Consider the following 13,357-nt stretch of genomic DNA (forward strand, 5'->3'; position numbering starts at 1 on the left):
ACGTTTAGCAGTAACACATGTTCTGTGGTCTGTTCTCTGCAGTCTTATAACTATTACGTTTAGCAGTAACATACGTTCTTTGGTCTGTTATCTGCAGTCTTATAACCATTACGTTTAGCAGTAACATACGTTCTTTGGTCTGTTGTCTGCAGTCTTATAACCATTACGTTTAGCAGTAACATACGTTCTTTGGTATGTTCTCTGCAGTCTTATAACTATTACGTTTAGCAGTAACACACGTTCTGTTGTCTGTTCTCTGCAGTCTTATAACTATTACGTTTAGCAGTAACACGAGTTCTTTGGTGTGTTCTCTGCAGTCTTATAACTATTACGTTTAGCACTAACATACGTTCTTTGGTCTGTTCTCTACAGTCTTGTAACTGTTACGTTTAGCAGTAACATACGTTCTTTGGTCTGTTCTCTGCAGTCTTATAACTATTACCTTTAGCTGTAACATACGTTCTTTGGTCTGTTCTCTGCAGTCTTATAACTATTACGTTTAGCAGTAACATACGTTCTTTGGTGTGTTCTCTGCAGTCTTATAACTATTACGTTTAGCAGTAACATACGTTCTTCGATCTGATCCCTGCAGTCTTGTAACTATTACGTTTAGCAGTAACATACGCTCTTCGATCTGATCCCTGCAGTCTTATAACTATTACGTTTAGCAGTAACACGTGTTCTTTCGTCTGTTCTCTGCAGTCTTATAACTATTACGTTTAGCGGTAACACACGTCCTTTGGTCTGTTCTCTGCAGTCTTATAACTATTACGTTTAGCAGTAACATACGTTCTTCGATCTGATCCCTGCAGTCTTGTAACTATTACGTTTAGCAGTAACACACATTATTTGGTATGTTCTCTGCAGTCTTATAGCTATTAAGTTTAGCAGTAACACATGTTCTTTGGTCTGTCCTCTGCAGTCTTATAACTATTACGTTTAGCAGTAACATACGCTCTTTGGTATGTTATCTGCAGTCTTATAACTATTACGTTTAGCAGTAACATACGTTTTTTCATCTGTTCTCTGCAGTCTTATAACTATTACGTTTAGCAGTAACACACGTTCTGTGGTCTGTTCTCTACAGTCTTGTAACTATTACGTTTAGCAGTAACACATGTTCTGTGGTCTGTTCTCTGCAGTCTTATAACTATTACGTTTAGCAGTAACATACGTTCTTTGGTCTGTTATCTGCAGTCTTATAACCATTACGTTTAGCAGTAACATACGTTCTTTGGTCTGTTGTCTGCAGTCTTATAACCATTACGTTTAGCAGTAACATACGTTCTTTGGTATGTTCTCTGCAGTCTTATAACTATTACGTTTAGCAGTAACACACGTTCTGTTGTCTGTTCTCTGCAGTCTTATAACTATTACGTTTAGCAGTAACATACGTTCTTTGGTCTGTTATCTGCAGTCTTATAACCATTACGTTTAGCAGTAACATACGTTCTTTGGTCTGTTCTCTGCAGTCTTATAACTATTACGTTTAGCAGTAACACGAGTTCTTTGGTGTGTTCTCTGCAGTCTTATAACTATTACGTTTAGCACTAACATACGTTCTTTGGTCTGTTCTCTACAGTCTTGTAACTGTTACGTTTAGCAGTAACATACGTTCTTTGGTCTGTTCTCTGCAGTCTTATAACTATTACGTTTAGCAGTAACATACGTTCTTTGGTCTGTTCTCTGCAGTCTTATAACTATTACGTTTAGCAGTAACATACGTTCTTCGATCTGATCCCTGCAGTCTTGTAACTATTACGTTTAGCAGTAACATACGCTCTTCGATCTGATCCCTGCAGTCTTATAACTATTACGTTTAGCAGTAACACGTGTTCTTTCGTCTGTTCTCTGCAGTCTTTTAACTATTACGTTTAGCGGTAACACACGTCCTTTGGTCTGTTCTCTGCAGTCTTATAACTATTACGTTTAGCAGTAACATACGTTCTTCGATCTGATCCCTGCAGTCTTGTAACTATTACGTTTAGCAGTAACATACGCTCTTCGATCTGATCCCTGCAGTCTTATAACTATTACGTTTAGCAGTAACACGTGTTCTTTCGTCTGTTCTCTGCAGTCTTATAACTATTACGTTTAGCGGTAACACACGTCCTTTGGTCTGTTCTCTGCAGTCTTATAACTATTACGTTTAGCAGTAACACCAGTTATTTGGACTGTTCTCTGTGGTCTTACAACTATTACGTTTAGCAGTAACATACGTTCTTTGATCTGTTCTGTGTGGTCCTGTTTGTTGGACTGCAGATTTAGCTTTAAGTAACATTTATTTTATGTTCGGTTCATAATAATTTAAACTGGAATTCACAAAGTGGAAGTGTGGACCTCCAAGTAGTATAACAAAGATATCTAAATACAAACCAGTTTTTAAAACTTACCCACAACCGTCGTGTGTGATTACATGTGAATAATACATGTTCTAACGATTCCGCTTTATAAGAACAAAACGTGCATAGATTATCTGATTGCATGTCACATTTATTCAGGTAAGTATTCGTGGTTAATAAAAGTTTGAACTGAAAGTTTGTGATTTGGTGTCGTTTGTCTTCTTTTTTTTTGGTAGGATGTAAGTTCAGAACATAGTGATAGCATAGTGTTGGCAGTGTTGTGTTCAGATTTTCGGACCATTTGTGACAAAATGTTTCTAAATAGCATTGAATACGTGTCATAGAGATGTTGTAAATACATTTGTTATCATGACTGTGTTGTTGTTGTTGTTCTTGTTGGGTTTTTTGTGTTGTTGCTGTTGTTGTTGTGGGGTTTGTTTTCTGTTGTTGGTTGTTGTTGTTGTTGTTGTTTTGTTTTGTTTTTGTTTGTTTTGTTTGTTGTTGTTTTTTTGTTGGGTTTTTTTTTTTTTTGTTGTTGTTTGTTGTTGGGTTTTTTGTTTTTTTTTGGGGGGGGGGGGGGGGGGGGGGGCGGTTGCTGTTGTTTTGTTTTTGTTGGTTTTTTTCTATTTCCAAAACCATATATGTTAAATAGTCTAGGGAGTTATTTTTTATTTATTTATTTATTTATTTATTTATGTGTTTTTGGGGTTTTTTTTGTGTTTTTTTGTTGTTGTTTTTTACACAAATTTGGTCATGTGTTCCCAAGACCTACTGGAACTAGAAATTCATTGGTAGCATTTGTTTTATCAATATAAAGTCAGCCATCTTGATTCAAAATGGAAATCAATTATATTTTTTCTCTGTTTTCACTCCCATTTAAAACAGAAAAATAATTTTGGTTTCAGTTTACATCAATGAGCTAAAAAAGAAAGAAAATGGTTGTCAGGTCTTGGCAGCCATCTTGAAATTCAAAATAGCTACAATTTTAATATATTTTTCAAATATTTAAAGTCCCAGTTAACGTAGAAACACAATATTTATTTTGTCCATTTACATTTCTGAAGTCCATTAATTGGATGGTTTCATTTATATAGTCATTCAACCATGGCACCCATCTTGAAATTCAAAATGGCCACTATTTTAAAATATTGTTAAGATATTTCAACTCTGTTAATGTAGAAGCACAAACTATTATATGTATGTACATTTCAGTGGTCCGTAGATTGGTTGGTTTCATTTATATAGCCATTCAATCATGGCAACTATCTTGAAATTCAAAATGGCTGCTGTTTTAATATATTCTTCTTATATCTCAACTCTTGGTTAATGTACTCTGTACATTAAAGGTTGTGTCGTTTACACTAAATTGCGGGTGCATTAACCTGGACACTGACTGACACCACAGTTGCATCTGATCAGTTCTACTACAGCTGGCTTCTGATGCAGCTTGCTCCTCCAACAGCATTGTCAGTCATATACCAAACCCCCTGACCCAACCAAATCGCACAAATCGAGAATTCCGAGATGTAGCATTGAATCTTGTGCTGAGATATTTGGTTGGAGATGTGCTCTTTGGATATGCTGTTTGCATGCCCCAGAGTTAGGTGTCGGTGTGTTTCCACACTTTGGTTTGGTGATGGCTTCTTGAACCTCTTTCATCTCAGAGTAGCTGCATCAGTTGTAGAAACTACCCTTGTGTTTTGTTCCATGCAGTACAATCTTCATATTTTCGCCGACCTCTTTGTATATATAGTTCATCACTTAATCCCAGCTGGCTTCAGTGTTACTTATCGTTGGAGCTTTCTTCAGTACACCGCCCAGTCACAGCGTGAAAGTCAGGTTATCCGAGTCTATATTTGGACACAGTTCGTTATATAATGGTTTCAGATTAATCTGGTTGTGATTTACACATAATTATTCGTGTAATCGTCTGACCATGAATAGCCAACCGTCTGTGGCTTTGGTGTAGAAATCCACTTTATTGCCTCACTCGATTACCGTATTTGACGAGCATCTAGACCATGAACATGTCTGCTTCTTCCTGTGTACTGACTGACACCTGTTGTAGGAAGGTATTTTGGTACATTTCAGAGAACATCTGTGATTGTGTTTGTGACTGTAACTAGCGTCATTTTGTGAACGAGTTCCCATGAGAAGATAGGTTTTCAATAGTTGATACACTGAACAGTATTAAAACATTTCTGACAGAAAATATTTTGGTAAAATCACACAAGATTATTGATCAAAATGGATGGTCGTCTTCATAAGAAAATATTACGTTCAACTGGAAATATGTAAACTACAATGGAGATCGAGGAGCCATTGTCAAAACATGTGACGACTGTTTTACTTCTCGTGAGCTCTGTGTCAGAAATTCTATCTTCTCGTGCGAACTCGTTATCAAAATGACGCTATATTTCATTCTATATATAATTAAAGTGTAACCTGTTTTGATTGGATGAACTGACAGTGCAGATTAAAACGTTTGTTTCATCTAATGTATTTTTTATAATATCAAAGGACGTTTTAATCGATATTATACATTATTTCTTACCGTAAAGCGCAGAACAAATAGTTCTTACTACTATTCACACACGCACACATGCACGCACACACGCGGACACGCGCTCTCGCACACACACGAACTAGATCTACTCGACTTTCTTGTTCGTTAGCGCTGTACGAGTGCTCTCCCGTGTATAACTAAGCGGTAACCCAGTCATTCGATTCAAAACGTAACAAATTAAATTGCATATTATTTCTCTCAACTCTATCACACTAATTTCAAATTAAAATGCATAGTATTTCTCTCAACTCCATCACACTAATTTCAAATTAAAATGCATATTATTTCTCTCAACTCTATCACACTAATTTCAAATTAAAATGCATATTATTTCTCTCAACTCTATCACACTAATTTCAAATTAAATTGCATATTATTTCTCTCAACTCCATCACACTAATTTCAAATTAAAATGCATATTATTTCTCTCAACTCTATCACACTAATTTCAAATTAAATTGCATATTATTTCTCTCAACTCTATCACATTAATTTCAAATTAAAATGCATATTATTTCTCTCAACTCCATCACACTAATTTCAAATTAAAATGCATATTATTTCTCTCAACTCTATCACACTAATTTCAAATTAAATTGCATATTATTTCTCTCAACTCTATCACATTAATTTCAAATTAAAATGCATATTATTTCTCTCAACTCCATCACACTAATTTCAAATTAAAATGCATATTATTTCTCTCAACTCTATCACACTAATTTCAAATTAAAATGCATATTATTTCTCTCAACTCTATCATATTAATTTCAAATTCAAATGCATATTATTTCTCTCAACTCCATCACATTAATTTCAAATTAAAATGCATATTATTTCTCTCAACTCTGCTACACTAATTTCAAATCAGTTCGCGCAAACAAATTCTCTCAAAATTGCAAATAATTTTTATATTTAATTTTTCTTTCTCCACAACATGCTCAGTATAGTCTACTGTTGAAGCACGCAGTCTTCTTTATTTGAAAAAACGCAAACAATAACAAAAATACTTATTCATTTCTAAGCACTTTACTAATATCTGCGATCACGTACAAATCCAGCTATCATTTTATCACCTTCTCCATTAACAAAGAAACAACAACTAGAATTATTCATTGTTTTTTTTATTAATGCACTGCAGTCATCTTTTTGTTCAGGTGCATGCAACACATCCGATCAGGGCCCATATTTTCGAAGCCATCTTAGCCACGTTATGTCGTAAATCCGCCGTAAATGACTGCGGCAAATGTCGAAGCGTATTTTCGAAATTGTGGTAACTCCAAAATGTCGTAAGTACATCGTAGATCCTACGACAGGTTCCTACCTGTCGTACACTAGAAACCAATATGGCGCCTTACTTCTTATTTCATGATAATGATGAAGATACTGCTCCCTAGTTTTGTAAACTCGAAGGGCCGATTTCGTATGTCTGGGTTATCGGTGGGTTTTAGAAACATATGGGTTAAACCTAGGTTAAACCCTGGGTCATGTTTACTGTGCATTTCATATGTCTGTTGTTCAATAACCCAAGTTTAATAGTGGATTAAAATTGTATTGTTTTTTTAAACCTGCCTTTGAGGTGGTTTTTTGCTGGGTTTGCTCAAAGTAACTGTTCTTCATGGATAATTTCAGCAGTAAAATCGTGTTTTACGTGAGTATCGCAGAGCCATGAAATGTTAACGTATTTTTAGAGACCATTTTAACCCACTACAGTAGCAATTAAAGTGAAATGGGTAACAACGTTTATTGATATTATTACCAACAGCTATGATGGGTTCTGTGCGTATTTGACATGGATTATAAGTAATATTGTGAGTAAAATGATGGAAATACATGGTGAAACGTTTATTGATATTATTACCAACAGTTATGATGGGTTCTGTGCGTATTTTACATGGATTATAACTAATATTGTGAGTAAAATGATGGAAATACATGGTGAAACGTTTATTTATATTATTACCAACAGCTATGATGGGTTCTGTGCGTATTTGACATGGATTATAACTAATATTGTGAGCAAAATGATGGAAATACATGGTGAAACGTTTATTGATATTATTACCAACAGCTATGATGGGTTCTGTGTGTATTTTACATGGATTATAACTAATATTGTGAGTAAAATGATGGAAATACATGGTGAAACGTTTTTAGATATTATTACCAACAGCTATGATGGGTTCTGTGCGTATTTGACATGGATTATAACTAATATTGTGAGTAAAATGATAGAAATACATGGTGAAACGTTTATTGATAGTATTACCAACAGCTATGATGGGTTCTGTGCGTATTTGACATGGATTATAACTAATATTGTGAGTAAAATGATGAAAATACATGGTGAAACGTTTATTGATATTATTACCAACAGCTATGATGGGTTCTGTGCGTATTTGACATGGATTATAACTAATATTGTGAGTAAAATGATGGAAATACATGGTGAAACGTTTATTGATATTATTACCAACAGCTATGATGGGTTCTGTGCGTATTTGACATGGATTATAACTAATATTGTGAGTAAAATGATGGAAATACATGGTGAAACGTGTTTAGGCCTGGTCATTCTGTCCAAACATCTCCTTTATGTTTGCCCGAATACAAATGTTTTCCCCCAGCCTGTGGTAGTAGGAGGTAAAAAGCATGTTTTTTTTAAACACAGGTAAAACGCACACATGTCAGATGCACCACAGGTGTAGGACTTGGTCAATTTTTTCTGCGTTTTATGTAAACCAGTGTTAAACCTAGGTTTTCATATAATCCGGTGTTACGAAACACAGACATATGAAATTGGCCCGAAGTATTTTGCCGTCACAACTTTAAAACAGTGTATTGCAACCGTGACCTTTGATTGTTACGCTACCTATTTCAGAAAATTTACCAATCGATATAATGGAGCCTGATCGGGGTTGTTGAAAAAGTCACAGGTGTGAAAAAAAAAAAAAAATGTGTTATGCACCTGAATAATGTATCGGAAAGCCCAAATAAAAGAAATATTACTCAAGGTAACCTAGTTGACAAATTGTTCACTATTTACAGTAATACAAAATAGACATGAAACTTTTCCAAAATTAATATTTGTACTAGTACATGAAACATGTAAAGATTTTTTTTTTTTTTATATAAATAAAATATTATTTTATTAAATAATATTTATACTGAATTAATAAGATAGTAAAATGTGTTGTGTGACAACCTTAGAGCCACTCAAATAGCATGTAACGCTTGAATAGGTTGGTGGACTTATGCACAAACGTTATGTAGCGTTACATGGAGTGAGTGTACTGAACAACATTACGTAACGTTTGAGTGGGTTGGTGGACTTATGTACAAACGTTATGTAGCGTTACATGGGGTGAGTGCATTGAACAACATTACGAAACGCTTGAGTAGGTTGGTGGACTTATGCACAAACGTTATGTAGCGTTACATGGGTTGAGTGCACTGAACTCAATTACGTAACGCAATTTTTTATTACTAAAATTTGTTGTTGTTTTTTTAAAGGTTTTTTTTTGTTGTTGTTTTTACCTTCTAATAAATACTGTCACGGCAACAGTGTTTAACGTAGGTAGTTACAGTTATAGTTCTTACCACAGGGAACGCCTTTTTCATACTATGCAATTTACCTCAAATTATTTATTTCTAAGCGATTGGTTTCTAAACTTCACACAAAAATAGTAAAACGAAACTGAAATTATTTAAAAAAAAAAAAAAATTGTAAGAGGATGGAAAGAACTATAGATCGAGTTGAAATACATGCATTGCCCCCCCCCCCCCCCCCCCCCCCCCCCCAAATATAAAATCAATGGCTCAGTTATGCATGTCTTGTATATGCAGGTAACCCATATTCGCGGGGTTTTATAAAATGTAATAGTTTAAGAAAAAGTTTGATTGGGGGTGGAATGACCCCGTGCTAATTTCAAATCATTTCATGCAAACAAAATCTCTCAAAATTTAAATAATTTTTATATTTCATTTTTCTTTCAGCAAAACATCCAAGCAATGCTCAGTATAGGCTACCATTAAAGGACCCAGTCTTCTTTATTTGATAAAAAGTAACCAATAAAAACAGTACTTATTCATTTCTAAGTACTTTACTAATATCTGCGATCACGTACACATCCAGCTATCATTTTATCACCTTCTCCATTAACAAAGAAACAACAACCATAATTATTGATTGTTTTTTATTAAAGCACTGCAGTCATCTGTTTGTTCAGGTGCACATAACATACCCGAGCATGTAATATAGCCATCATGAGTACGTTGGGTAGTGGATAGTAGGCGGCTTAATATACATCTGTGTGTACATATGTAGCCTACTGGAAAGTATTCCCCCAAAAGAAACACAACAAGGCTGGGAAGGGTTCGAGGGTTTATTCTCTCGATCACACCATACGCGTGGTTCTGTAAAAATAATTACAAACGATAACAATAATTAACAACCTCGACTTAATCATAAAAATAAATTACAAATGTCGTTACATAGCAATATATATACTCATTTAAACCATTATCACACAATTATGCCAAGTTACTGGCATAATACTTCCCTTCAAAAATATACATACGTTTCGGCGACGTTAATGCCAAAAACAATCAAAATAAGTACATGCATTTAAGATAATTAAATGCGGTTATACATAAAAAAAATACCACAAAGCAGTAAAGACTTGGCAACATTATTGCCAACGTTACTCGATTACAAAACAAACAACTTCCCCATTTCAAATGCTGTCAATATAAAACAATAACGTTCGGGTTTCTATGACAAACATTAAAATAAAGACCATTACAGAATACAAACTGGAACAATCGATTTAAAAACAATAATATATATCTACATAAAATACTCGGTTACAGCGCAGGTGAAACAAGTCACGTACGTTGGTCAAGACGCACGTGAAACACCTTCGCTGCAAGAATTGCATGTAATAAAGAAATAGACAATACTACTACTACTACTACACACCTTCGCTGTGGGCGATGAACCGTATAGGATGGTAACACTATTACATGTACGTGGGCTTCATCCTGTGAATAAATGGGTAAAATATAAGCTACCACTCAAATGGATAATAAAACTACAGCAATTAGACATCTCATCCAACACTAATCACTAATTCTGTTTAATCAATTAACTTGCACCTCTATATATATTTATACGTTTAATAGTATATATCCAACACCTTTACTTTATTACTGTTTATAAAGTTAACTCGTCTATATATATATTTATTCGTTTAGTGTGTTTTAGTGAATTCAATATTTAAAACGTATTTACCTAGCATTAATTATGGACGTTTAAACACTTTTCCACATTATGTATTACATTTACATATATCTAAAATAATGAGATAAACATTATAACAATTAATACATGCATATTAGTCAAACCTGTAAGTGCCAAAAGGAAGTCTGAAGATAACGAAAGGCTCAGGAAAAGGAAAAGGCAACTGCAAGTCGTAAGTATGTAATGTGTTGTGTCACTGTCTACACTCAGCGCTGCACGGACCTGACTCACGATCACGTGACACCAAATACACATAACCATTGGATATAATCAACCAATGGCTCGTCCCTAGCCAGTATGGCGAGAAACAACCATAAAAGGCTTGGTCTAATGCACCAATACGATATTCTCAACGCAGATTGAGAATATCCTATAATAAAATAAATTGAATCCTAAAATAAATAGTAATAGTAATAGATAAAATATGTTATTTATATACAAACGGCCAAATATTTAGTCCCCGTTACACATACAGCTTGCAAACTGTGGTCTTTCTAAATAATAATAATAATAATAATAATAATAATAATAATAATAATAATGACAAAGGCACAAAAAAACACGAATATATTCGTTTGTCTGGGTACGGAATAACGAATATGTATCGAGGTTAGCCTGTATTCGGTACACCGAATACGCGCGTCTGCTTCGCCGTGCATGGTTATTTATCAACTTTACAAAAATACGTTGTAATTAAGTTTGAGAGTATGTGATAAAGTGATTATTACCCTCGTGTGTTTCGGTATCGTCAGTACCATATATTAGGAATAAACATAATGTGTTATGTTCGCCGGAAGCTCGCATAATACAATTTGTACCGGCCTCAGTGGCGTCTTGGACATAGGGCTGGTAGGTACAGGGTTCACAACCCGGTACCAGCTCCCACACAGAGTGAGTTTTAATGACTCAGTGGTTACGTGTAAAGCCTCTTCTCTGTCACTAACCACTAACAATTGAAAACTAGCCTACAGTCCTGGACAGACAACCTAGATAGCTGAGGAGTGTCCCCAGGACAATAAGTTGAAATGAAATGAAAATACAATTTGTATTCCTAATATATAATACAGTGTTATAGGAAGGCGAAAAAACGTGCGGGATCCACACGTATGTATGTATGTATTGATGTATGAATATCTATATATTATATGTATGTCGAGGTTGACTACTACATACATAGATATTAACGCACTGGCGCAGGGGATAATTAAATCCTTTCTGGCCTCAAAAATTGTCCCATGCCGTTGCTGGGACTCGAACCTGTGGCACCGATTCGCCCGCAAATTGCAAGACTAACCACGATACGCTCTGAGCTATCGAAGCTTCTATAAAAAAGGAAGTTTCTTCAACTCAACCATATGCATGGGGCCTACAATCTACGCGGTCGATCCCGCTTACGTGCATGAAACAGTGGGCAGACCTGGCACTGGCTAGTATGTATTGATGTATGAATATCTATATATTGTATGTATGTCGAGGTTGACTATTACATACATAGATATTAACGCACTGGCACAGGGGATAATTAAATCCTTTCTGGCCTCAAAAATTGTCCCATGCCGTTGCTGGGACTCGAACCTGTGGCACCGATTCGCCCGCAAATTGCAAGACTAACCACGATACGCTCTGAGCTATCGAAGCTTCTACAAAAAAGGAAGTTTCTTTAACTCAACCATATGCATGGGGCCTACAATCTACGCGGTCGATCCCGCTTACGTGCATGAAACAGTGGGCAGACCTGGCACTGGCTAGTATGTATTGATGTATGAATATCTATATATTGTATGTATGTCGAGGTTGACTATTACATACATAGATATTAACGCACTGGCACAGGGGATAATTAAATCCTTTCTGGCCTGAAAATGTTTCCCATGCCGTTGCTGGGACTCGAACCTGTGGCACCGATTCGCCCGCAAATTGCAAGACTAACCACGATAAGCTCTGAGCTATCGAAGCTTCCATAAAAAAGGAAGTTTCTTTAACTCAACAATATGCATGGGCCTACAATCTACGCGGTCGATCCCGCTTACGTGCATCAAACAGTGGGCAGACCTGGCACTGGCTAGTATGTATTGATGTATGAATATCTATATATTGTATGTATGTCGAGGTTGACTATTACGATTCTGTTTACTTTTTGAAAACATTCAGCTAGTGTTATATCAGCTCGATTCTGATTACTTTTTGAAAACATTCAGCTAGTGTTATATCAGCTCGATTCTGATTACTTTTTGAAAACATTCAGCTAGTGTTATATCAGCTCGATTCTGATTACTTTTTGAAAACATTCAGCTAGTGTTATATCAGCTCGATTCTGATTACTTTTTGAAAACATTCAGCTAGTGTTATATCAGCTCGATTCTGATTACTTTTTGAAAACATTCAGCTAGTGTTATATCAGCTCGATTCTGATTACTTTTTGAAAACATTCAGCTAGTGTTATATCAGCTCGATTAAGATTACTTTTTGAAAACAAATTTATAGAATTGTCTTGGGTTATATAAACGTAAGAAGTCTAAGTGATTTTCCTCTAATAACTTGTATTGCATTTTCAGTTTTAATTCCATTTTCTTATAATCATGTTTACATCCACGCAGCGATTTATGATATCCATCACACTTATGCTAGTTGACTGCACGCAAGGAATCCATATATCGGTTATACAACACCCTACAATCATGGGTGAACCATTGTTTGTCGATTTTAGTATGCTATAATAAATTGTGTTTGCTTTAGCCGCCATTACTGTTACCAACGTAAGATTTCTCTCTACCTTTGTGTTTCACAGCAAGGAATTGCTGTGTTATATAGTTTAGAGTATCAGTAAAACTATCAATAATATCATCCACGCACTGTTGTGAATTATCGATATCTGTAGGTAAACAAGCATTCAATAAATCAATGTTAACGGTTGTCCTCAATCAGATTGTCAGTGTACGAAAATACTTTTTATTTCTTTTTTTTATGGCCAATAACAGTATTGTCAAAATTATCAAATTTTATATAGTCATCGTTTTTTGCCGTTCTCTGTTGATATCGTCAATTAGACGTACCCTCAAGAACCAATCTCCCAAGCCCGAATACAAATCGACGCGTTAATTTATAACTTATAGTAGAACGAATTTTTTTTAAAATTATTATTATATA

General features: G+C 35.1%; 1 protein-coding gene across 1 annotated transcript in view; it reads left to right on the plus strand.

Annotated features, from left to right (window-relative positions):
* Positions 1–6,192: 6,192 nt before the first annotated feature.
* LOC121386147 (filaggrin-2-like) overlaps positions 6,193–13,357 on the plus strand; it is a 15,527-nt gene continuing 8,362 nt past the window's right edge. The window contains exon 1 of the mRNA XM_041516946.1: positions 6,193–6,197. Within this exon, the coding sequence (XP_041372880.1) occupies positions 6,193–6,197 (5 nt within the window). The remainder of the gene's footprint in view (positions 6,198–13,357) is intronic.

This window comes from Gigantopelta aegis, chromosome 12, assembly GCF_016097555.1.
Source record: "Gigantopelta aegis isolate Gae_Host chromosome 12, Gae_host_genome, whole genome shotgun sequence".
NCBI lineage: Eukaryota > Metazoa > Mollusca > Gastropoda > Neomphalida > Peltospiridae > Gigantopelta > Gigantopelta aegis.